General features: G+C 41.6%; 1 protein-coding gene across 6 annotated transcripts in view; it reads right to left on the reverse strand.

Moving 5' to 3' along the window:
• Positions 1 to 8,891: 8,891 nt before the first annotated feature.
• The window catches only part of LOC124300416 (KH domain-containing, RNA-binding, signal transduction-associated protein 2-like), a 125,602-nt gene continuing 106,883 nt past the window's right edge, over positions 8,892 to 27,610 (reverse strand). For 3 of the 6 annotated variants that reach the window (XM_046754508.1, XM_046754505.1, XM_046754503.1), the window contains one exon: positions 8,892 to 11,969. In XM_046754508.1, coding sequence (XP_046610464.1) covers positions 11,891 to 11,969 — 79 coding nt within the window. In that variant the 3' untranslated portion in view covers positions 8,892 to 11,890. Of the gene's footprint in view, positions 11,993 to 27,610 lie in introns of all 6 variants that reach the window. The other 3 variants (XM_046754504.1, XM_046754507.1, XM_046754506.1) reach the window with 3 other exon arrangements.

Below are 27,610 nucleotides of genomic sequence, written 5' to 3' on the forward strand. Positions count from 1 at the left end.
GCCCTCCAAGCCCCCTTCTTCTCACTGCAGTTCCATTCACTTCTGTTTCCCAGAACTTTGTCCGGGGCATTGGACGACAATATGTCCGTGAATTGTTATCGCAGAAAGGAAACGCATATCGCGAATTCCGATTCTTTATCCTTGCGCCGACTCTGATATGGATTAATTTCTGAATAGGAGAACGATTTTGCCGGTTATTGTAACTGATATGGACGGCGTGGGGGTGAAGAAGTATGATGGAATGTCCACACGACAGAAAGGTCACGATGTAGAACTTTTCATGAAGTGAAAATATGTTTCATAGAAATATGTACGGAGAGCCAAATTACAAAGTCGTCAGAACGAATAATAGGGACGAATTAGCAAGGCAAATACAACACAGCCAGAACTCGGACGATTTTGGATTTTCGTTTTCTTCGCGAAATGCTAATTTGATAAATTTTTACTATCCTGCTTGTATTTTCGATCTCGATCAATTTCGCATTATACGAATTAAATCTTTATCTATATGAAAATTGGATATTTCGATCTTTCCATTCTTAGTTTATTCTATACTTTTTGCGTCCCAGTGATATCGATATCTGCACAAATCACGGCAGGTTAAAAATTTGTAAATTCATAAGCACCAAGATGTGCTTTAGTTCTCTGTTTCGATCGGCAATCTTTGCGCAAGCACGCACGCGTCGCTAAAGGGAAAAATCGTAAAATATTGATGGGTCTGACATTGTCGAGGCAAACTGCGGCTAACTGGCGTTATCGTTAACTGGATATTTGCATGGTAACTGATGTTCAATACTAAACTAACCTTGTAACCGGCAAACCGGCTGCAGGGTTGCGAAACGAACACATGAGCTCGCCTTGGGTGAATTTGGGTTGTTCTCCGTGTTTACTCAGGTTACACCCACCGTCGCTAATCCAGGTGCGTTTCAGGGGCCGCGTTTGAATATTAAGATGTTCCTCCCGCACTGTTCGCCCCTGACAATGAGTCAGGTTAATATTTCAGGCCGCATTAACCGTCGGTTAACTTTTAATGAACAGAGAGAGAGAGTCTCGGCCGTTTCGGTCAGGCGATGAAACTTGTATTCTCGAAGTTCATTCGAAACTCGTTTACATTTTTTTACATTTCCAAACTCTCGATCTGTTCAACAGGGTTCGTACGCGCAGAGAAAACCTGGAAAACCGGAAAAACTCTGGGAATTTCTTACAGCGTGGAAAAGTCAGAGACAGTCGGGGAGTTTCGAAAGTAAGACTGGAATTTGGAGTCTGTCGAAGTAGTAAACTCGTTCTTGTAAAAAGTACCGTCGATATTGAGAAAAAAAGTTGCACTTAAAATTTTGCTTCGTCCGATCACTTCATACATTCTACGTATATAACATGATACCAAACCTTTTTTCGTTTTTTTTTTCTCACGAAAAATCGCAGGCTGTTGTTTGTAAATTGATAGTCAGACAGTAATAAGTTAGTTACCAGATAATATTGAAGGTATTAGTTATAACGTGTAAAAAAATTGTCACTAATCAGCTGCATATTTCATCAAAGGTTACGGGAATAATCCTATTTTCAGGCTGAAATTCCTGGATTATTCGGGGAATTTCAGATTCCAAAAATCGTACGAACTCTGAACTTCAAGGACGGAGGTCCGGGCGAAAAAGAACTCACCCATAATCACCCCTCAGAGTTTTCTTCTAAACCGAACGAGCGCGAGGGGTGAAGGAGAAATTTCTCGGGAGTTTAGACGGGCGAAGAAAGTCTAAACCGTTCCGTTTTTTCAATTTCTACCAACCGCTCGCAAGCCCATCGGATATATCCAGAAAGCGGATCTATAGGTATAAGGTATAAGCGCCTTTCCGCGTTGCCGAACTTTCGATTCAGTGAGAATCCGCAACTGTGACGTATCTGCTAATGCCTCCGGTGTCACGTATTGTGTCGTTCTCGTTGCCGAAGGGTTGCGCCCCTGAGATTTCACAGTCTCCGCACCGGCCTGCATCCAGTCCTTTTCGCATTCTCCCTTTCCCCTCCTTTCAATCAACCGCTCTGCTTCTCACAACTTCACATGTACGTTACAGTCATTCCTTTTCTTCGCGACGCTCGTCTCTCCGGCTCCCGAGTTCCAAGAGACATCGACGAAGGTCGTAAGGATCATCAAAAACGCATCATCGTTTCGGAAAGTACATCCAACCTCCCGGCGTACTTACGAGAGATAAGATTTACCGCACGGGTGTGCTTATGAAGCTGTAATACGAGGATTAGATAACTTCCAGTTTCCTGGAGAGTCCTTAAAGCGGCAGTGAACACACACGCATCGTAACAGGGGCGGCTGATGCACGACCATGCGAATTTAGTAAACAACGACAGCGGGTAGTTTGTTAATTAATCGCCGCCGTCATTGCAGAGAAATTCGCGTGATTTGGAGAGGGTCGTTTCACGATCGACGATCCTCGGAGTTCAGCTCAATTCTACCCGGATGTTGTGCTCTGTTCGAACCTCACCCCGGAGAATGAGAAGAAGTAAAAATCGCTCGCCTAGGCAGATTTCTTCGCCCGAGATTCGCGCCGAAATTCAGAGATACACTCGAGCTGACAAGGGACCAGAGTAAACTCTTGCGAAACCTTCGGGTGTAGTGTAAGTGCCCTTGGGTAGATATATTGTAAGTGTGCCTAAGTTTCGCACAGCAAAATGGTTCGAAGTTAGCCGCCTGATTCTACAAATTGTCGGAAGTTTATCTCGACGCAGCCGAGTAGCTGCTGGTCCTCGACCCGTACGAGTGATCCTCGAGAAAGGACGTTCCTTCGTATTCCGGTTGCCGGTGCAAATCAACTACAAATGCCGATTACTCGAGACTTTGGAATCCCTGAGTAGTCGGCCGACATTCGCGACTCGGACAAGACAATTCGAGAATTTTTGCATTTTGGTTGTGCTTGTCATTTAGCTACGAGCAGATTTTCCGAAGGGGCAGTTCGTAACTTTTTTTTTAGAAATATCGATGCCTGAACGAATCTAAAAAAATTTCACCGCGAATTTTGAATTCTTTTATATTGTAGGGTCGAGCTTTGCCGAAGGAGAAATTTGGGCACAAACGAATTAAGTGATAGCTTACCAGTTATTGACACGTTTAGATCCAATTATCGATCCTTTAATTTTCCAAAATTATAAATTGACGGCAGAAATTCTGAATTTCTCGATCAGACTAAACCAATTAAAAACACTACAAATTTATTTTTGGCAATGTTAAAACCAACGATCAAACAGATACAACCAAAAAAGGTACACAATTGGGACAGGATTAATAACTGGTAAAATTACCTTGTATACATTTTTTGTTATCCAGTGACGTACTTACACCAACCATTATCGTGAAAGATATAATTTCAGACGCAGTGATACTCAGCTGGATACTTTATTTTAGATCCCACGGGTGTTCTATGTCCATTATATACCCATTCCTGCCGAAGTTGTATTGGATAGGAAAACCCAGCTAGGCCTAGGGTATATGAAATTTCTTTCAAAGTATATATACATACATATATATATATGTCTATATATATACGTGCGATCCAATAAGTTTTTCAGAGATGCGGCGGCGCGGACAATTGCAAAAGTTCGAAGCAGTTTAATCGAGGTGAAAGATTTATGTATTGCTTCGATAATACCAGAATGTTACCTGCGACTATACATACACGCATACATAGATTTCCAATACAGTGCCAGAATATATCGCGTGGCAGCAGCAGCAGCAGCAGCAGCAGTGAATTTATTCATGAATAATTTTCGTTCCAAGTTTCTCTGCGGTATAAGGTAACAACAAGAGCTCTGGTCTCTCGCAAGTTTTAGTAAACAACGTCTTTATTCGCGATCTTCGATTATCTCCGTCGTCGTTGAATCTCAGGCCCGAGTTTCGGAATCACGGTGTCCGTAAGCTTCTACCCCGGTGAACGTGTAACTAGGCTGCGTTGCCGAGAGGTAATTATTCAGCCTGAAACTAGCCGATTGTTTAATTAGTCATTGGAGCCGACGGAACGACGTCACGTTTAATGGCGACGAGCGTGTGCAGTCGTAAACTCAATTTCGCCGAGCTGTTCAGCGTTACCGAGTTACCTGCAGTTTCGAGAGAGACTTAAATTCCTGTGCAATTATAACGCGCACGGAAATCCGACCAATTCAAGTCCGATGCATTAATTATCCGAGTCAATTCGGATTTTCACGTACACTGCATCGGCGACAATGAATTTTTTTTTCCACCGCACACAGGTATTAAAATCCTTTTACGATCCGCGCGGCTACGATGTTTCTGATTTACATTTGTTTTCATACGTCAAAAGTTACGCGACGTCCGTCCGCAGCAGCAGCCTTGTTTGTGCCGAGCTGGAGAAAAAAGAACAAATAAATAGGTAAATAAAAAAAGATTCCTTGATTATATCGCGGTTTCTCGTTCCGGTGAAACTGCCTCGTTGATCTCTGTCGAAATGGGCAGAAAAACAATTTTTTTTTATCCCTCTTTCCCCGGCAAAATCCCGTGTACGCGAAATCGTGATATTTTCATATTTCGGCTCGGTTCATATACCGCAACGCTTATTGCGTTTCATAAATCACACAACTTAACGGTTCTTGCAAATGAAGAAGTTTTATCACGCAACGCAGAACTTGCAAGCTCGAGAGAAAATCTCCGTCCTGAAAGTGACGTGAATTTCTGTTTTCTTATTACGTCTGCAATTAGACGGGTTTACTTGATTCCGCAATGACAAGTCTGTGCCGGGGATTCGTTGAAGCGCAACGTTCTAGGTGCGAATGTGTAGTTTGAATGGGAAATCAGGAGATTAGCGAGCCATTCCTAGAGGGCGGTAGACCGGCGGCGGCAAACAGTTGGCGTTGAAAATAGTTGGCATTCCGCACTTAGTAATTAGTTAACTTGAAGTGTAATTGCCCCGACACGTCGACCCCGCCTCTTTACTTTACTCGCATCGTCGACTCTGCAGTTGGTTTGTCAAGTTGGAAACTCCTTCCGGTTTGTACCCGAAGTTATTACCTGCACCGTGTTACATTCTGCTGCACTGCTGTAGATGTATTATATCTATATTAGGTTGCTCCTTGATAGGGATGTTTTTGAATTTCTATGCTGACAGGGACTTGAACGCTTTTAAATTATTAGAAAAAAAAATTCCCTCAAAAATCGACCACGCTATGTCAACTCTGAGATAGTCCGCTTTGTGATCGAAGTATTTTATGGAAATAAACTGGGAAAAAATTTTGTTACTCTTTGAAATTTTACCAGACGTTGACGAATATATCGACAGTAATGGAAAATACATACTCTAGTAAAAAATTAATCGCTCTACGATCAAGCTCTGACGCATAAAACGATGCGTAAATGAAAGCGTTCGTATGTTGATTAACGTTCAAAGTTTAACTTGTATGAAATTTACATTCCGTCAAGTGTAGCTGCGAAATAAATAACTGTAACGTAAAATGTATTGCATTGTATTTTCCAATAATTGTCGGTATATTCGTCAACGACTTATCAAATTTCAAAGATCAAAGAAAGTATTTCTCTAGTCATTTCCATAAGATATACTTCGATCGCAAAGCGGACTGTCTTGGAGTTCACGTAAGAAGCTCATATTTCCGGGTAATTTTTATTTAATATCAATTAACAAGCAATTGAGCCCCTGGGGGTATGAAAATTCAAAAACAACCCTATTAAATATCACCCTAATGTTATAATGTTATTCTCATGTGAAATCCACCGACCACCTATAAATTTTCACCACAGTTTCCGTCGCTGATTATTTTCCTTCACCCGCTGACCGATCAACAATCCATTCACGCTCTAATTGCTTTCGCTGTGAAGCCATCTGGACCGCGTTACGTTTGGTATTTGCTGCTAGATTCAACCTGGTTCGAGCGAATGCTGGTTTTGGTTACAGCTAGTTCCGGTTATATCGAACCCGACAGGAACGTAGATACGCCGACTTGGTAAGTGGATTCTGGTCAGGCATTTCATAAAGGAAATACCGTTGTGGTTCTGGAACCCGGCGCGTCCCGCTTAACGAATTCTGCTGCAGCGATCACGTGGATTAAATTTTACGGACAGTGAAGAAAAATTGACAAGCAGATCGAGGCGAGTGCAGGAATTTTATGGCGAAATCTCCGATTTTCTGTGAAACGTGTGTAATTGATTGATCGTGAGAGCAATTCGCGAAATAAGGGAAGAAGACCCGAAAACGACGAGGTTCGAAACACTCGACGGCGTCTTTGGAGTGGAGATCAACTTTTCATCCCAGACATTCCTGCAAGCTGCTCAACTTCCCCTTAAAGTTTGTCGATTTAATTACGAACCCTATACGGCTGCATAATTTACCGTGTGATTGAAAGTTCTGCAAAAGAAACGCAAGTATGCACATGTGACGCTGCACGTGGAACGAGAGTCTCTATTCTTTGGTAAAGGGAGAGTAAATTTGTAATACGAAAAGTTTTAACGACCTCCTAAAAAGTTGGTCAACTCTTCCGAAGCAGGATGAATTCGCGGAGGGGTTGAAAAAATTGGAACGTGTAACGCGAACGGTGATTCGCGTTTTTGAACTTATTTCTCGGCAGCCCCGGAAGTACGATACCTGTACCTAAATCTTACGGTGCTTTTCGCTGTATGGTGGAAACAGAAACGGAGGAAGGTATTCCATAACTTTCGAGCACGTGCCGAGAGTCTCGCGGTTGTAATTCTGGTCCGGTACTTCGGGCAGCTGGATTATTATACACGCGGTTTCGCATACCTCAAATCCGCCAATTTCATTCGAAGTACATCGAGTTTGGTCTCAAGGATTAAAAAAAAGTAAGCCCGTTTCCATGTTTCCGAATCAATTTCGATCCCGAGACTCGAGGGGTTGTAATTGGAAAACGCTTCGGGCGTTTCGTGGCGAGTGAACCGCATTCTTGAAAATCCTGTCGTGCGAAATTGAAGGAAAAAATCGAAAGACGAAGAAAGTTTCCGGATACAGCTGCCTCGATCACACTCGTCCTGCGTGTGATGAATGTACGAATGTACGAATGCTTACCGCCGGATTCGTAGTTCGTTATATTTCGCCCGTAAAGAGACGCGCGATTGGCGATGCTGGGATGTTCGGGGGTTTATGTTATGACTGGCAGTAAAATTGGTAGGTGGTCGTAGGGCACCCCGGTAATCGTGGGAAAACTTTGGGCATCCAGATAGGACGAGCTATCAGTTGCAAGATGGGAGGATCAGGCTGGAAGTCGTCTACCGTCGACCCTGGTCGAGGGTTTTCCGACTTGCCTGGAATTGCAAGTGGACGAGATATGATCGGCAAACTCAGGCATAACGAGCCGAATCGGAGACTTTTACGCGACGAAAGAGTTTCGCGCTGAGGAGGATTTTTACACATCCGGTTACAATTATATCGGTGAATCGACGATCGGCTGGATGAATTAAGAGAGAAAATATGGTACGTTGTAATTAATGCGAAAATTTTGGAATTGAAAAAATTTTATTCGCCGCATTGGCTCTCACGTAATATTTTAATATATTGTAGGAATGTAAAATTCGTGATTTGATGTATCTATATAATAACATTTTTTTTTCTCGTTTTTTAAATCGAATACATTACGCTGTAAAGATGTTCATTTTAATGCGTCTTTGTGTAAAAAATCTACACACGAACGATATCTTTATTGATCGGAAATATGAGAAGGTGCAGATTTTTACTTTTAGACGATTAATTAACACGTATACAAACTGCGGCTGGTTTTGCAACATAGACACGTATTACATATATATACATATATATTGCAATTATGTGTGAAAACGTGACGCAGGAAATCAGGTAATAAACTTCGCTGAAACAATTTGACATTTTAATTTGCGTATATTTTAAGTAATTTTACATGAAAGATATTTTTGTTAGGTTATACATTTATTATTATATATTAGCGTTTATAATTGTTATGTTATTGAAAATTTCATTAACATATTTACGGTTAGTTCATTTATATATTTAATGTGCAAGCGAGCCTACAACATTAAAGACGTAATTTTAAACATCAGCTTGCCAGTGCGCGGCGCCCAACTGCAATTTACAATCTCGATGAAGTTTTGCTCGTTAATCGAGAACGGAGACAAGAAAATATTTTCCTTTTCGCAGTTAGAGAACAAAGTGAATAGTTTTCATCGAAATATCGGTAACACTCGTTGTAAAAAAATTGCAACTCGAAGGCTTCAGCATACACTACAAGAATCAATTTCCGTCTTGCATTTTTTTGAAAATTCTCAGCCTCATCGTCAATTACCGATGATCCGGAATTTCGCTACTCGAGTTAATCATCGCCTGCAGAATAACGCGCACGCAGTAACAAGCAGGATGAAATTTTATGAATAAGAATTTTAAAGATTACAAATTTTTCCTAGGCCACCTCAAATTTTCATTTCAATATCAGATTAATTCTTCTTACCAATCTGCTAAATAGTAGAAAATTTGAAACGGCCAGTATGTCATATTTATTAATATAATATTATATTTCTAGCGTTTTAGAAAACGGATCTTTTTCTTTATGTTGTTGTTCTTGTTGTTATTATATGAATAAATTTTCTATTTTAATTTTGTATATAATGTATATATATATATATAATATTCTATTTATTAAGGAATCAGAAATATTCACGAATAACAGACACAGCACGTTGTTTCTTTTTCTTCATTAAATTATTCTTTCTGTATAATATATATATATATATATATAATATATATATATATATATATATAATGATTATTTATAACACGGTGTTTTTCATTTTTATTCACGTTTCCGTTTCTTTTTTATTTCCGTTTCTTTCTCCCCAAGCGCTGGTGTAATATAATCTCATGAGATACATTCAACGATAGATTATATAATATAATATGTAACTACATAGTAAGTTGTCTAAAAACTTTTCTTTTTTTTCTTTTTCATATTAATCTTTATTTTGTCTAACAGTTAATTAGTAATCGGTTAATTTCATGCCAGCAGCGCGGCTTATTCCTCGCGTTCGCCATACGTTTTAATTAATCAATACGTACCACAATTGTCTAAAATTCCTTATTTCTCACTATTTAAATGGTAACATACAATATGCCAAACTCGATAATTTTATCCGACTAAAGGACAACGAATCAATAGACTTTACATCGATACGTGTAAAAGAATAGAACACTTAGAAAATTCGTTGCTCCTTTGGACTACGTTCCTGCATTCATTACAGCGATAAAAACAACGGTTAAAATTCCCGATTATTTTTTATACCACAGCTGAGTGGTAAAATCGATACTTCCTATAATTATGAACGCAGAATTCGTCAACTTGCTCCTTCAAATATTCAAATTTCGCTTAATTATCAACCGCCCGCCGTTAACTCCGAGGACGCTTGACGTAACCGCGATTGAGACTACTAATCAATATTTAATAAATTAAATGCAATATTCCAAAGCGAAGTAAGCGAATACCGTACAACAAGCTGCCTGGTGGCACAAATTCAACTTGAAACACCGACTTTATTTTCTAATAGTTACTTCGATATGTACGTGCAGTGTGAGATGTGTTGGTGTTTTTTTTTTTCTTTTTTTCTTCTTCTTCCCCTTCTATTCTCTCTAATGGTGAAACCGAAACGAACAACTCACGTATTTCTAGTTATTGAATCGCGCGACTGATTGTGAAATTCTGACGATGAGTAACGCGAATTACGTCGTATAATGTCACTACGTATTTGTATGTATTACGTATAAAAAGCGCCAAAATTGAGAGCGAAAAAAAAAATTGTAATAAACTATTTATAAGTAAATGAAATAAGAGACCGATAAAACATTCGTTTTTCTTTGTTTTTTCGTTTTTTTCGTTTTTTTTTTTTTCTTACTGCGAAAACGGAATAAGGGCACATTTATTGTACACAGAGCGAAACAATGTTCAGAATTGTACTTTTTCTAATATCGTCATGTAATTGTGTGTATATTATATTATGCATATAATTCTATGTAGTATCACTAATTAGTAATTACATTAGGTAACGATTTCTTCGTCTTTTCTCATTTTTTTTTTTTAATTCTTTTTTTTTATGTTAATTTACCTTCTCACGTTCTCTTTTCGTCCAACCCTTCTTATACGAATCTTAAATTTATACTGAATCTAATTTGTGAACCGAACGCTATACGTGTAGGTGAGAAATAAAATATATAATTTATCTATGTACAGGGAGTTTGTTCGTAATTATTTTTAAAATTTGAATAACACCGCGGGCTGATTTTGACCGAGAAATTTTAAAATATTAAAATTTATTACGGATAGTCCGGAGGACAAACAATATTTTTGTAAATACCTGATTTCACTAACCATTTTTCTACGACACCTTACCTATCTATTTCAACTGATATCACGGGATATCAAACTAGATTTCTCTCGACTAGAAAAACGTTGATAAGATTCTAAACAGTTGGAGAAACGAAGTTTGCGTTATTCGTCAAAAGCATCAAATTTCATGTTATACCTTGAGCGTACATGTCGAATTTTCAAAATTCACGTTATGTGGATTTTCACATTATGAGCACCACGTGAATCTGAAAGCTGTTTTCTCTCTAGGTATAATGGTACTTGACTTTGTTTTTTAACAAGCATTGTATAAGTTATACACGTAAGACGTACAGGGTATATCCATCAATGGTGCCCGTGTTGCACATCGATTAGTAATATTATCGGTACGTAATGTAAATTTTATAATAACAAGTTACAAAGCCCTGATCGATTCGTACATAATGTAAGAACAATAATATATAATATAACAATTCAGAATAATAACTAATACAAGAGGATCGATGGATTGCGAATGCAATTATAATACATGCCTATGCATATATATGTTTAGGTACATGTTTGCCAAGTATGCTTTTTGATAGTATACGTTGCATATTCGTAGAACGTATTTTTTTTTTTTTTTTTTTAAGCTGAATCTCGCTTGTTTTAAGAAATTCAAATTTACCTATTATACACAAATAGTTAGTTATTTTTACGATTAGATTTATCCATTCGAGTTTACGTTTGCTATTAATTATGAACGACAAACTTGGCATATTTAAGTGAGAAAAAGATGGTGGTGAGCTGCAGTCGTTTGGATGAAAATCGATAACAGCTGTGAGAGGAATTATGAGACGTGAGAGCAGGTGAAAAATGGAACGGAGAAATAAATCGTCTTATAATACATGGTAATAAAAGTGAAATAAATGGGAGAGGAGTATCTACATCCTTAGCAAAAGAGGGTGCTGATTGGTCCGTGCGAAATGCGCCGTGTTTTGTTTTGTCTTGAATATATTATATATATATATATATGTGTGTGTGTGTGTATATAATAATTATAAGCGATCCCTTTACACTTATAAACTTTGCTTCAATTTCTTTTATACATATTACAACACACGGCACTAGGTATTTAGTGTGTATATGACAATTTATCCTTTTAGTAACGTTGTGTGCAATTAATTTGATTCCAAAAGCATTAATTTGCATCAATATGAATACAGGTATAATCATATTGTTTGTGGTAGCGGAAAACGTAGACAGAGATAGATATAGGTAGGTGTTATTAGGTATGATCGCTTACCTACGTAATCGCTTAAAACGTAGTTTTTCAATTTATTATAATAGTACTTATATTTGACTCGATAATAATTAATGCGTTGTTATTTTTCCTCTTATTACCCTTCTTCCTATTCCTCAATTCCGTTTCCTTCTTCTTCTTCTTTTTCTTCTTCTTCTTCTTCTTCATATTCTTACTTTTTGGCATTGGCGTACGGTCACTTCGCCGCTGAACTCTGCGGGCCAAGTAATTATACTATTCGGAAATTTTGGACCTGGTGAAAACAGTAGCTTAAACGAGGTTGACTCCCGCCATGAAATCCTCCCGCAGGATGGGAACCACCGTCGCCCCAGCGGCGGCCCTCCTGAAACAGTGGTTTAGAAGAAAAACCTCCTGGTTATTATACATCGGAAACAACACTTGTTACGACATCACGCATCATTACGCTGTACGCGTGGCCAATGACACGTCAGCAATTAAAAGATCACCGTAAAGGACAGTTGTTACATACACTTTTATCTCGACAAAATTCCTCTCTTGCAGGACAGTGTAATATTCATGTACAAAAGCAGAAAAGTTCCAGGAATTTTACAATCGAACTGCCAACTGCGATGATGCGTATAAAATAAGTGAAAATAGGTTTAACTTCAGGATGACAAAAAATGAGAACCCTCGCGTCATTTCAGGTGTAGGTTTCAACTGTCAAGCCGATTTAACCAAACCGCACAATGTCCCTACGTATGGTCCGAAAGGAGCCGTAAGAGCTTTTTTTGTACCGACAACCCGCGTACTTTTTTTCTCCGATATTTCATTTTCATTTTTTTCGCACCGCGGTAACTCGACACCCTCTCGCATACCGACACTGAGCCAAGTTGTACCGAAACTAAAAGCGAAGCTCGAACGGACAGCGTCTGGGCTTTGATAATTTGCGGTAACCTCACGTCATCAAAGGCACGCTCGTATAACTAATGATTTATTTCACCGAACAGACCCTCGGAGCTTCGTGCCCTTGAATTTTCACTCGGTGTCACTAAAAAGTTGTCTGAAGTAGTCGAGGAGAAGTTCGCCAACTTTCAAGGCACGAGCTTTTTCACCGGCGACACGTATTTAGCAATGGTAATCGCTTCCAGCGATCGTTGCAAAAAAGGCACCGGTTATTTGGTTTTTAAGAAGGATTCGACCGTGTGTGAAGATGGTGAAGGTGCACGGCGTTGTAAAAAATTTTCGTTTTGCGTAAACGAATTAAATAAAAAAATATCCCGAGTAGGACCCACGTCACGAGAGGTCGAAAGGTTGACACACAAAAATCGACGGTTGTATTTTTTCTTTTTTCTTTTACGAAGACCTACGTATCCAAGATTCTTCCGCATACAAAGTTGAGCTCAAGATCATTTCTACATACGTGCGTGAAGATCTCTATGGTTCTCCACCACCGTGCAGTCGAGGCACAAGGACGTCGAGTTTGCGGGAATGATTAACGTTTCAGCGTGACGCGCACTGTTCGCCATCATCGCTCCGAGCGTGAGTTGGCGACATCCGATGTCACGTCGGCCAATTTCGAATGTGGTGCCGGTGAATATCCGAGAGCGTTGAGGGACACTCAATTGACCATTCTATCGGATAATTCGAATGAGCTACAGGTATGGTCTGAATACGCGAAGCGTAGCTCCAGCGGCGCAAGCTGCGGGTGTAAAATTACACCCAGATATTGTCACCCTTGGAACAAACACGAATGCACGAATCATCGTACCTACGTGCAGTTCGCGTCGGTACTCACTTGTTGAGCCATGAATATTCATGTTTTGTAGGGACTCCGGTTCAGGTCACCAAGGCAATTCCCCGCGGGCAAGTAATTGGTGAGGACCTATTCCACATGTGTCTCCACCCGTGCCAAAGAACCTGCATTACAGAGACGCGGGTGCTGATTGCCCGAAAAATAATTCGGGAGTTTCGCGGGCTTGCACAGCTTTTGTGGGTTCTGATTGAATCGGGATTTCACACCGTTTCAATCGGCACGGCGGTGCTACGGGAGTTGGTAACGATCCAATCGAGATGCTCGCGTCTAGGTGCTAATCTAGCCCGATTAGCGCCGGTAATCGAATTTAAGGATTTTCGAATGATGTAAGAACGGCATTAGGAATCCCACTTTCCGGAATTAACCTTGCGTGTCCCTTCCACCTTGGATTCGCGGCCTTTCGGAAAGGTGGCCGTGCCTCGAAATGCCTGAAAGTTCTGTGCCTTGAGCCGTAAAACCGATTTTATCACCTCGTGAAGAAACGGTCATTTCTCGACACCGGGTCATCAATTTCCTTCGTAGCGGTCAGACGGGGTCAATGCCAGGGTAAGCCTACAATCAAATCCGCCAATTTCGTAAGATCTAACTATTCAAGTGCAAATAGCTTTCGATCTGGTAAGGCTGTATGGTCGTCTAGACCGGTTATTGCATCGAAAGACCCCCAGGTCGATCCTTTCGATAGACCGGCAATGGCATCGCGCGTATATTTCTATTTTCATGCACTTAGATATACTTTTGTGCGATTTGAGAGGCTGGAAAGGTTCGCGTCGAAGGCGGTGAATTATTTATTATAGAACTCGGGCGCCCGAAGGACGTTATTTTTACAATATCGGGTTCCTAAACCAGCCGTTTCGATGTATACTTTGATATAGAATTGATTTCAATTAAAAAGTGAATCGTGGGTTTGATGAAACTGCTAGAGCAAAACGGTTCTTCTTTTACCGTTATTGGCAACGATTCAAGTGGAAAAAAAAAAAATCGTCAACGCGATCATAACTGGTGTCGTAAATGTTCCTCTCGAAGATTTTCCCATGATTCAATCGACTAATATAGTCCAAGATAGTAAACGTCGAGCGTCTACTACTGTTTGACGTCTGTTCTTTTTTCACATCGTCCAAAGTCGAAACTAGAGGGAGAGACGGATGGGCAGCTGCGTATAATCCAATTTTAAAGTTCCCTTGTATTTTCAGAAGCTGCAAGCTTCTTACAACCATTGTTCCAATTATTATCATTGGAATTACGGTCTCGCCCTCTGAAATATTAATTATTCAAATCTGTTTCAAACTTCTTACCCAAAGAAGTATCTGCAGAGTGGGTGGTGTAAGGTTGTACCAACACGGATCAATTCTTCGAGAATACTTTACGTGGAATACCTGACACCAGATGTTGCGGGAGGTTGAATAAGAGCTCAAACTTGAAGGAATTATCTGTAGAAAGTTTTCGTGCTTATGCCAAGGTTGTAAGAACTTGAATCTGAATCTTACCCCCTCCCATCTCTGTACATATCCGAATAAATGTCAAACGAACGATTCTCTTGATTTCAGGATGAAATGTTTCGAATTAGAGAGAAACAAAACTTCAACTCACGTATCCAACAACACGAATTTGTAAAGCCTACGAAGTCTGGCTTCATCCCTATCACAAATGCTTTTCAGAAGTTTCGTCAATAACCGATTTCGGTTCTACGGTGAAGGTTTTCACACTTTTCTTCTGATCTAAAGAATGGAAGAAAAGTGACCCTAAATTTCCACATCGATTGCTGCTACAGGTCACTCGAATTCCCAATATCTGTCCTGAGAAACGTGAGTTCCTCTGCACACTTTGATCACTTTTGAAATTTGTTTTGCACTTTGATGGAAATTTTATAACAGGATTTGATTTCTTGCTACGAATCCGATCACTTCAACAACCAGCCTGTAGCTCACAAAGACGTCGAAACATGTGCAAAAAAGATAAAACTTCCCGGATAGAAAAGGTGATAAAGTGCGGTTGAAAGGGTCATGGAGCAACTTGGAAGGTCTCAGATTGCCGGAGGATCAACGAGGTGCTTGCGTTAATTCTTCGAGTACCTACACGAAAAGCCGAGAGTTTCACATATTGCGGCTATGCGCTTCTTACAAAGGGAATAGACGAGCTAACAATAAGCTGCTTGTACTTTTTTGTGGACCGAGTGTCGAGCTGCCAGGCCACGCCGCGTTAATAAAAGAGCACAGTAGCGGGAACGAGAAGGGAGAATAAAAGGGGAAGGAGGAAGAGTGTGTTGTGTGAGGAAATAAAAGGGCGAAGAAATTCTCCCGGAGTTACTGGCGCCGTCTGTCAGCGTGCGGAAATGAATTATTGCACACAGCTCGGGTCGTCGCCGATGAAGAGGAGCCGGTGTTATTCATTTTATAGACGAAGGCAGGGCGAGAGGTGAGAAGACTCCCTGTTTTGTGCATTTATAGCTCGCTTTACGAGACACCCGGTCATCCATACGTGTTGGATCGGGGAAGGCGATGCCAGGCGGTAACATATCGATGACGCAAATATCTACGCTCATATGTGTAACTCCGATCGTAAAACCACTGGATTAGGTGCAGAAGACTCCGAAACGATCCTCTAAGTTTCGTATTATGTACCCCGTGGAGTTCCCGAAGAGAATTTCTGACATCTGTGATTGGGACTCGTTTCATCGATATTTTACGACTCGCGTCGTGCGGCGAATTCGGGGCGTTAAACTATCCGTAAAGATCGGCGAAGAGCAAAATTACGTGATTCTCGATCACTCCGAATCGCGCACTCAGTACAGCAGAAACATGCTTTTAACGTTAACGCGTACTTTGAACGGGTCGGAAAAATTCTTCCCTTCTTTTCGAGGCGTTTCTTTGCCCTGAAAGGGTAGTTTAAAAAATGGAGGGTGGTTTTGACTTTGCTGATAGTTTCCACGCGGTGCGTATAAATTAGGACGTAGAAACTGCGAGTTTTGAACTAGCTTCTCGATTCTCTGGGCAGTCTGGTCAAAACTACGGCTGGAAATATCCCGCAACGATTACTGGGCAACTATTATTGCCATTATCAATGAAAGTTTACGGTCAGTTTCAGCGGCTCAACTGCGAACCGAAATTTCAATTACAAATGGTCGAACAACACCGCCTGAGTTTGCTCGATAAAGGAGATAAATGGGGTATTTAATTGACCCGAAATTCAGCCGCTCTACTTTCTTTTTCTTTTATTCTTGCACTCCTTTCGCATTCGCGGCTACGATCAGGATTTAGGAGATTCCATTTGACAGATAGCGAACCCCTTTCGCCAATTTATTCTCACCTTCGGGAAAACCAATATCTTGCTTATTGTCGTAGATTTCGCCATTTCGCGTCGCTGTTATTAATCACGTTTCGTCGCCCCAGGCTAGATGCGATCATCAATTTCTACTCCCCATCAACCCTCACGCAGTCATTTTCCCACAATCACGAGTGACTAATTCGAGATGGAATATTCGAAAGATTGCGGCTCGCGCGTCGTTCCGCGTCTGCAAATTACGACTTTACAATAATAAAATCCGCCAAGCTTCCGATCTCGTTAATAATTCATGTGCGCAATAGTTCGGGTGAATTTTTACGTGGAAGGTGAGTTTGAATTTTTTCCTGGAACAGATTTGTTCCGCGGGTAAATTACGGCTGGGACGCTCGGTTGGCGCGGTGCGGATCTTTATTCGTCGATTGACCCCGTGGACAAAAAATGCGAAATACGTGAAACGGAATGATTTCTGCGGCTATATCTACTCCGGCTGTAATCCACGGTCGCAGGTGGAGGAACGGAGAGCAATTTCAATTTGATCTCGGCGCTCTTCGCGCGTGGCTCGGCTCTCGAAGCCTCTTAAGTAGAATCAAGTAGGTACCTACTTGGCTTTACAGCTCCAATTTTACAGGTTTTACAGACTGATAGACCTGCAGTTTTACTACCTCAACGGGATTCACGTCCCCCGGAGGTAATCACTCTGCGTACCCGATCAATGATTGGAAGTTCCCATCGAACCCGATCCGCTTCTTTAGCTCGTTTCAATCGATCAATCCGTCTTCTCGAATTGTTTATATTTTTATTTATTTTTTTATCCCGGCACGGACGGTGATGTACAATGAAAGAATTTTCATTATTTTTCCGAGTCACCGTATTTTCAACGCGGAGCTTCCGGTCTTCTGACATTTCGTTTTATGATAATAAGCAAAAGTCAATTTGCTTCCCTGTCGTTACGGACTTGCAGCGACGGGGTGAGATTGGAGTATATATACATATATACGTATATTGTGCATAATTTAAAAAATTATTACCGAGAACAGATGAGAGAAGAACGAGTGTATCGCGTAAGGAAAAAATATGATTCCTCGAGGGTCGTTGAGACGCGGGGGAGACTTTGACGTTCTAAAATCTGCCTCTCTGGTTATTTTGCAATTTATTTGAATCATTTCGTGCTTCATTTATCCGCTCGTTCGCCTTCCGCGTTCATTTAGTAGGAATTAACTGCCGCACAGGTGCTTCAATTCCGCAGGGCAACAAAGAGTGGAAGAAAAGTAGACACCAATTAACGTGGGTGGAGATCTCATTCTCTTTGTCTCTCTCCCTCTCTTTCTCGTTAGGTATTTCAAATTTCTCGTTTCGCTAATTAGTGCGCACGTAGATTACAGAAGAGAATTTTTCAACTAGATTAACGTCGTAATTACTCGACAATTTTGACCCTCTCTATTGATTTTATTCTCACCCTTTAAACCGGTTCAACTTCTGTCGCTGGTTTCACTTCGTTTCGGACCCAGCTGGGCTAACGAGCTGAAAAAGTTTCTCGTGTTATTATTATACATACACTACGAGCAGTGTATGCGAGAGTCGAGTTTCGGGCTTGTGTCAGAAAAGCGTTAAAAAAATGTGAAAAAAAGAAAACGAATAAAAAAAAACCGGAATCGCACTCAACTTTGCGGAAAAGTTTGCCAAGTTGTAAAGAAAAAGATGTGCGCGTTCACCGGTAACGGCGCCCCTCGTTTCTGAAGCAGCTTTTATTTGCGAAAAGGAATGTAGGCGACTTGCATAAGTACGGGGCTTCGGGGGCGTGGCGGTTAACTATAATTTAATTAAAATTCTGTCTACTGAGATTACTAATTAAACTTGAGATTGTTTCGTTGAAACCTTTCTTTCCTTATTTTTTATTACACTCACCGTGAATAAGTGGGCACTGCAAGTTTTAAGAACCAAAAAAAAAAAAACAAAAACAAAAATAAAAAAAGAACAAAAGGAATAATCTCGGGTAACAAAAGGAAACACGCACCGGAGTGAATTCAACTTTTCAGTACGGCACGTATACATATATAAGTTATAAGTTCTCTTTCTCCCTTTGAATTTCACCTTTTAAACTAGTTCTATAAAATGCTCGTCATGCAGACGATGCAGAGCTTTGTCGTACTTTTCAGAGCATTGATACCCGTTCCGCGAATCCATTTATTGCTATCGCATTTCTTACTGCAATGAACAGATTTGAAACACTTTATACTGCAAGTGACGAACCTTGAAAGTCCGTGTTTTTATTCCTTCGCTCTTTTGTGCCACCGAAAGTTGAAGGGGAGGTTCAAAAATTGTAGAAAAGTTTGCGCGAATCACCGTTTACGACGAACCGCGCGAACTTTCTCTCCGTACAACATTTCCACCAGACTGAATTGTGGATACGTTGAAATTGCGCGAGCGTACGTACAACTTTTAATTAGGTATGCGTAGATCCGAAGCTGGCCGTAATTCGACCTTACACCGCGCCGTCTGTTAAAATCTAATAAGAACTTGGAGTTATTCAAAATGAGATGTATCTGTGATCGGGAACTAACGAAACTTTGACTCACCGTGCGTTAATGTACAGAGTGTGCAAAGATATCGTTGAAAATTTGATCGAATCAATTATTCTTCGCGTTACTTTGAAAGTTGAAAATGCACCGTATAAAATTTAAGAATGTACGTAAACGTCGTTACTGAGGAGTCATTCTTGTTCATAATTCCTGTGCAAGAGAAATCAACAAACAAATAAGAAGAAAATCGAGTGGAATTATTAGTTTCAATTATTTTCAACGTGAAAACTGATTCCGAGCAGTGCGAGCACAGAAAAAGTAAAAACGACTTAGAGTCTGACCACACCGTGTCTTTACTACTTGAGGGCCATGTTCATTGAAAAATTTACGTTGTGTTGGTCCCTAGTTTTCATTTCATGAATTTGTGCGAAAACTTGGACTAAACCATAATAACGTAAGAAAAAAAAAATGTAACGAATGACAAAATATAGATTCCCATTAATGGATTTTCAATCCACTACTTCGAAAAAAAGTAACACAGTGGTTGAAAATTTTTGGCACTCTTTGTGGACGGTTGGAATACAATTTATTGGGTGTTTGTCGGGCTTTGTGTTAATTGAACGGTAAGCCTTGTTGGATTCGACCGTATTGATCGTTGATAAATCTGCAGGGGAACGGTATGTTCTCGCTCAGTACAGAACAGATACATATTTGTTAAACAATTGATTGGTTTGCCCACGTGTACAGTATTCCACGCATATGACGACTGGGTCCGCAATATTCGTAGCCGCCCGATGATCAGTGCTGGTAGCCAGTCGCTAGCTGGTCCGAATCAGGAACCTAGCATCCTACCTTGGGTTTAAACAAGTCCCGGGAAATTGTTAACGAGGGGGCGGAACGAACTACCCTCGCAATTAAAAGAGTACGCCCTCGGTGAAGAATGCACCCCAATTATAATTGACTAGAGATAATATACAGGTGTCGGGTATTTTCGCAAATTTTTTTCATTCCATTCGATCGGCAAGAATTTCGGCGTCGTTCCGAGGCGGTGATAAATTTTCGAGGGAGGAAAGCACTAATTATCGAAAATGCGGGCCTCGCACGCGTCGTCGGCTCATCGTCAGTCGCTCGATGCACGTCGAGTACTGTTGCTGTGGCTTTTGCCGCGGAGTTTGTAGCGGCGTGGTTCCTGCGGCGCGACGCAATTAACATGACGTAATTAATAATTAATCTGCAGCTGGGCGATGCCGCGTTCCTCGGGCTTGCATGGAAGGAAGAGAGAGAGCGAGGTAGAGAGCGGAAGAGAAGGCTGGAAGGTATATTCCGCACGGTGGAAGGTTGCAGGCTGCAGCCGCGATGCGATATTACAGCTTCGCTTTGCCACTTTGCAGGAGGGCAAAATTATCCGACGAAACGAAACGCGGCTCTGTGCGGTTCGTTCGCGAGGGACTCGAAAGCTTATCGAATTAAATGACGCCCCTGAACTTCCGCCATCGCACAACACTGTACACTGAATATCGCACGCATGCGACAAATAGCCCGACCACTTCCCGCTGGATTGGAAATATTCGGTCAGAGGTCATCGATTGATGGATTGATCGCTGTGCAGGCGCGTGTATACCGTTAAGTTAATTGTCTGACCGATGCGGTATAGATTAAACGTAGATCGTCAAAGTTGCACCTTCGTTGAGAAGAGCAATCAGCGCGATGACGCGAGTATAGACTTCGTTCTCACGAATTGTCTGGCGATCGTGTAGACGAGAAAAGAAGAAAGGGAAAAACTGACCCGCCTCTGAAAAAAAAATTCACCGCAGCGACGAAACACCGAAAAATAAAAAAAAAAAAAAAAAAAACGAAGGTATTATAGATAACGCGGAGATCTATCCCCGTCCCGTGAAGAGGAAATGGCTGAGCTTTTTTGGCGCGAAGAAATAAATTCAAACGTTTGTGCGTAGCCTGATCCCTCGGAAAAGTGCTCGTTTGAAATATACGTGTGTTCGCCGTTTTTCTGACTGCACTCATTTGTCGGTTCCTGTTTTGAACCCCGCGTAGCTCTTAAGCTTCTGCAATTTGTCAACGCTTCATAGGAAATATACCGTTGAAGAGTTTCGCTGGATGCACACATTTTGGAAGAATTTTCTTTCAGTATTTTATTATTCTTTCAGTCGCTTAGCTTCGAGAATAGAAACGAGATGGAGTCCCTGCAGTTGGATCTTCAATTTCCCGGTATATGATTGTTCGGGATATTAATTTCCTATTCCTTTCACAGCGGATGGTACGGATAAAAGTCTCTGAAAGGTATAACGTCCAGTCCCATTGTCAGGCTAAATATATGTTACATATATATATATATATAAAACATAGAGAAATGATGAATTTAAGTTTGTGTAAGTTTGATAATCCAATCTGAATTTCATAAAAGGAAGGAAAATTGAAGGAAATTATACTAATGCGGATATCTGATTAATCCTTCCATCAACTGGCCGACTGCTTTCAATGACGGTGTATCGTGTGGTTACACACGATTCGATTTCCATCGAATTAAATAAGAGATAAATATCGACCTTGTAAGATGTGAATTTTTGTGACAAGGAAAGCGGAAACGCAGTTTTTAACCGCAAGACGGGGTTCGTCGACGATAGGCGAAATTCTCTTCTGCACACTTGATGCAAATTAAATCGGTCGAGAATGGGCGTGATTTGTGTGGCGACAGTTGAAACGCCGATGCTAGTCCGCAGGGGTCGGAAGTGAGAATGGAAGCCCTTGAGGGAAATTCACGGTCGTGTTTACCGTCTTGGTCGTTTGAAAAATGCTTAAAAGTTTTGTCGGAGCGGGTCGTTCGCCGAGTTTGAATTCTCAAAGTTTCCGAAACGTCGAGGGTTATAGGTGTTTGTTCACGCTTAGCAACGACTTCGTCAGCGCGAGTAAAGCATTCCGTCATTTTATGTGCCCGGCGAGGGAGCAGAAACGAGAAATTCTTCGTGCTGAAAATTCGAAAAAAAATAAGCGTGTATATTACGGTTGAGCGTAAGAGGGAAAAGTGGCGTTTTTTCAATATGGCCAAAATAAAGATGTCACTTTTGGGAAAAACATTTTTTTGGAGGATGTCGTGTAAGGAATTTAACGGGGAATAACAAATGGCTCCAATTCCCACGGGCTGCTTAGCACCGTCGGCGTTTCCAACATCGAACCTTGGGATACACACTCGATTGAACGCCAAAGGGAAAGATTGATTTATCGGTCACGCGGCTCCGGTAACCATTGGTATTTACAACATTGGCCAATTCCAAGGCGGCTCGATTCAACGGGCACAATAGCAGAAGCCACGCCACGGTTGTACTAAATCGACGAAATTCGAGGCATCGATTTCCTTGAAATTCCCTCGGTATGTCTACTACCGTTTTCCTTCCCTCCCAGCTTCCTCTTCGCGAATGATTTCCTGCTCAGAACTCCTAAACAAATTATTTCACCGATAGATTTGAATATTGGCTCAAATCCATGGCTTTGCAAACGCTCGCGGCACACAATGACGATGAACGACGAATAACCACGTCGTACGTTCACGAAGAATCAAAGATTTATACACTGAGACCGGTAGTTAGAAACAATAGTTTCAGAGTGAGAAGATATTATCAGTAATACAAGCTCCGAAAAATGGTGGGGATAAAAGAGTTCGGTCATCAAAAAACGGTTATTTGTTTATTAATTCGTTGCAGTGAATCATGATAATCAATAAACTAAAATCAATCTGAGAAAGCCAGAATCTTTGGTAATACATATCTCGGTGTGAAAAGTGGAGTATCTCATATTAAATAGTTGAAACTGCAATATACAGGAGTCTTTACAATTTTCATTATTAAGAGCTTATTCGGAAAATTTGACGTTGTGAGGGGTGATAAGAAATATTGTTAACGGGTAGCAATCGACATAATGAAGTAAGCTCACGATAATATATAGATGAAAAGGTTTCGTTACTGTTAAAAAATTGAGGGCTCGATGACTGATATTATGCCTCCAGAATCCAGTCAGCGGATGGCTTGATTTATAACATCTCCGATGCGCGTTTTTCAATCGAACAAAAGGGTTAACGGACTCGATGTTGGGTTCGGAAATTCAATTTTACATTCCGAATTTTCGTTTGTGTAGACAGAATAATTTATGACCCGAAGCCCTGGATTTTCGGGCTGTATGATAATTAAAAAAATAATCTACTGCCACGTACTGGGATGGAGAACCACGCTCATGGCTGCGAGGAAGAATTAGTGCGTTCACAAATCACTGACTGCAGCTCCGATCATTTATTATTTTAGCCGTAGAATTACTTCGGGCTTTCCTGCGAGCTTCTGGCGCTGATCCAAAGGCAGGTGGTCAAGGGGATCTGCGTCAAAGTCATCGGCTCGTCTCGTCGATGATTTAAGACTTGTCTGAATCCAAGGCCGGCGGCAGATGCCGGAACGTCGTCTCGTGTGATGTTTTATTCTCCGTTATTCCGTAGGTACGGAATTGAAACCCCTTCGGGGTGATCGCTGTGTGCGATGCGCCCTCTCCCAGGCTTCAGGTTCTAGACTCATCTCTGGAGAAGCTGTACACTCTTTCATCTTACCTTCATCAAGACGAGCTGCTCTGAGTCAACGCTTATTAGCTTACCCCTTGAAATGTAGAATAAGCGCGCATAAATTGCGATCCTTATTCTATGCAGCTTGCGTCGCTTCGCAGCGAGCACTCGAAGATTCATATCCCGATATTGCAGAGCTCAGACTCAAGCGAATTCAGCCGTTTGTTTTATACACTTAGATATCAGGGGATTTGTTTTGTCAAGATTATTTTACAGAAATAGCATCGAATTCATGGGCGCCAAACGTGGCGGGGTTCGTGTTCCGAATTTGAAAAGTTGCGAAAACGCCGGATTTCAAATTATTTCGTGGCAAAGCTTGAAGTGAAGAAGTCGAACCTTTACAAAACAACAAAGTTTCGAATGGTCGGAAATCAGAAGGTTCGACATCTACAAGGATCCATGTTGAATAGGAAATAATTATACCTACGTGGTGAAAACTAACAAGTTTTCACGTGGCTCAGGTGAAGGTGAGACGATAAGCTTCCAGCTATCGATTTTCAATGTTTCAATCGGAAGCTGTACGAGAGAAAGAGAAAGACAGCAAAGGAGCTGCAAGCTCAACTTGATAAGTCGGGAAATTCTAACAGGATTCTTTTGAATTACGTACAATTACGCTTTGCAGAAGCTTGCAGAGTTTCAATCAATATCGACGAGGTAACTTTTTGTCTCCTCCTTTTTACTCGTTTCGAAAAAAATAAGAATTCAATCACAAGGAAGGTATCAAAAGTCTACCTAGCCGATTTTCTTCATTCTGTGGTGCATATTGTAGCAATAGATGAAAATGACCCCCAAAGTCCCAGCCCCCAAATAACCCTTTTTCTCAAGTTAAATTTCACAGCTAATTTTTATCCCGTGAAAGGATGAATTGGTATGCGAATAGAATTCAGGAACGACATTTTTCTTCATACACTGCAACATATCGCAGAACTGTGAAAATCGGTGAGGTAACCTCAGTGCACTTGAAAAAAAAAGAAAAAGAAAAAAATACCATTGCTACGACTATCACAAGAAGTGCTTTGACTTCACTGGACTTCTCGAAGACACCAGGGCAACTTATAATAATTTTTGTGAAATCGGTATGAACGAACAAGTTTGGTCTCTTTGTTCGTCGAATTCTTCAAACCATAACATTGCAGTGAATGCCAGATGGATCGATTATCGTGCTTCAACCCTCCGCGCACAATCCCAGGGGCGTGGATCCGACTCTGCAACAATGGACTGAAATATCGAGGGCGTTGAAGAACACGCGAATCTATCCAGTGATCGATGTGCCTCACCTTGGCTTGACAAATGATAGTTAAGGTTGATAGACACTCGAGGAAAGACGCGAAAACTTCGAGTCAACTGACACTGTCTCTGCTTCACAGGTGCCGTAGAACAGGACTCTGCTTCCATAAGGATATTCGACCACAATGGCCACCAGTTTACAATAATACAGACCTGTTCCAAGAGCCTGGGACTTTACGGTGAGGAAATAACAGAATATAACTAGCATCATGTTACCTAGTAGTTTTTTACGATTCAGGGGAACGCGATGATTCTTTGGCGTTCATCACGGTTAGTGCAGAGGAAGCGACCCGAGTAAGATCCTAGCTGAAGATTGTCATCCCCCTGTGAATGGCGTCCGTATTGAGATCAGTAATTTGCGAAACGTGATAAGATAACAGAATGTTCCATACTTATACTCGTGTATATCGGTCTGCGGAGGAAAAAATTGTACGAGTTCCTCTCGTTGTCAAAGTTAATCGATCGCAAGCCATAACTAACTCGTTTAAATGTTAAAAGCCGTTTATGGCATTGCAGCTGTAGCGGGTGTCAGAAGCACGCGTATCTCCGAGAATTATAGAAATGGTTTCGGGGAGGATTAAAGGCACGCAGGCAGAGCAGCCTGCGCGTAACTCCCGATGCAAACTCGCTTTGTGTGTGTTATACCTGTGGTACAGGGGGACAGGGTGAAATATCCCGGCACACAACCCGCGATGTCGAACAACGGGATCCCTCCGCCCACCAACTCTGCGTGTGTGTATTATAAGTGTACATCTCGAATCAACCACGTCCCGAAATGACCGACGTAGTTTACGAGGGTTAACTACGCCCTTCGTGGACAGTTAAATTTCCCTCGAATCCCTCCGACGGGGTAATTCAATCGCGTTTGGTTCCAATTACAACGGTTATTGTACGAGCCTGCAGTCTCCCGATTGTGCTTTGATTTCCCAGAAAGGTTGAGCTTCCGCCAGCTCTTTGTCGCGCGTGTTAAACGCGGTATGATACCGATACCTTGTTTCAGAACCAACCCGAATGTTCGATACCTTTATTACTGTCTCCAGGGTCTGTGAACGAATTGTACCCGGATGAGATGGTCTCGCTCATTTGTTTCGACATTCGAGGCTTACTCGAGCTTGCGGCTTATTAGCCAGAGAAGCTAAGGTGTGCCCTTGGCCTCCGCGGTCGGTTCGAAGTGCATTTGAGCACTCGGTCGCGAAACCTGACTGTCACATGAATTTCATGACACGGGGTGGCGCATAAGACCCGAGATCCCGAGGGCTCTTGAACCACTTCGGTAACGGTGCTGCAAAGATGAGCCGTTCGGTTCGGACAAGTGCCCGCGGGGACAACAGCCCGTTTACCACCCCGTTTACCGGACATATTTATTCATCTTTGAATGGGAACGCGGCGACCGATAGCTTCCGACTTTACGCTCTGCGAGATCCGGCGACGTGTTGACTAAATTGCGGTTTCGTTCACACGGCCGTCCCTTTTTCGTACCTTTTATCGTCCTTGGGTCGTTCCCGATCTGTCCGAGAGGGTCGTCGAGTATAAGCTCTCCGCGACGAATGTCTGAAGGATTTTTTGTCCAATACATACCCCTAAGACATTTCGGGATAACGCAATGTCTGCGGATTATGGTCAGAGCCCGGTTTCACTCTAGTCGAGATCGGTCGCAGTTGGAAGAAGAATAAACAGCTCGACGAGTCATCGCACGTGAGGGACTTTATCGCCGCGCCACTGAGATTTGATATTGTATGGATGTTCGATTCGTTATCGACGGTTACTTTGACACATCTTTCTTGACTCGTACCAGCATTTTGCAGTTTCTTCTTACCGCACTCAAGAGTTGAAAGTTACGTTCAAGTATCTAGGTAGCGAAGCTTCTGGCGTTTGACTGTCGGCAAAAGCTCGATTATACGCGGCCTGTTCGATGTTCTTATCACTCGAGGGTACGTTGTGGAATTATAGAATTGAGGATGGTGCGAAAGCTCGAGATTTTCCGTGAAGCGATTAAGACCGTATTCTCATTCGAGTGGCTTTCTTATATCTAGTGGAAACCATTCGGCGAATCAGCAGCGCAGCGTCTTCTTTGCTGGCTCTGCAAAAGCGCGGATGGTTTACATGGAGCCTGGAGGCTGTAGAAGGCGGTGGATAAAACCGTAGATGAAATTGAAGGAACCGTGGTTTTGATCACCGGACTCAATTCCGTGGAGGCTACCTTTTTTCAGATTAAAGCGACAGGGATGTGCACGGATGGGAAAGAGGGGAAAACGCGAGAAACGAGAGAGTGCAAAAGTGGCAAAGAGAGAGGCGAGGGGGCGGAACATCTTTCCGAACATTGATAGATGGTATAAGGTATGAGCATTGGGAATGGCGTAGGCAGATGGAAAAGAGAAACATTAGGATGCGTAAGATTGATCGGAGAAATGTGTAACTTGAAATATTAGCCAAAAGTATGATGCGAGATGTGGGCTTTAAGCGAATAATCGCACCCTTATTTTTCACCTTTCAATACACGCGTGCACGTACAATCT

This window comes from Neodiprion virginianus, chromosome 3 (assembly GCF_021901495.1).
Source record: "Neodiprion virginianus isolate iyNeoVirg1 chromosome 3, iyNeoVirg1.1, whole genome shotgun sequence".
Classification (NCBI taxonomy): Eukaryota; Metazoa; Arthropoda; class Insecta; order Hymenoptera; family Diprionidae; genus Neodiprion; species Neodiprion virginianus.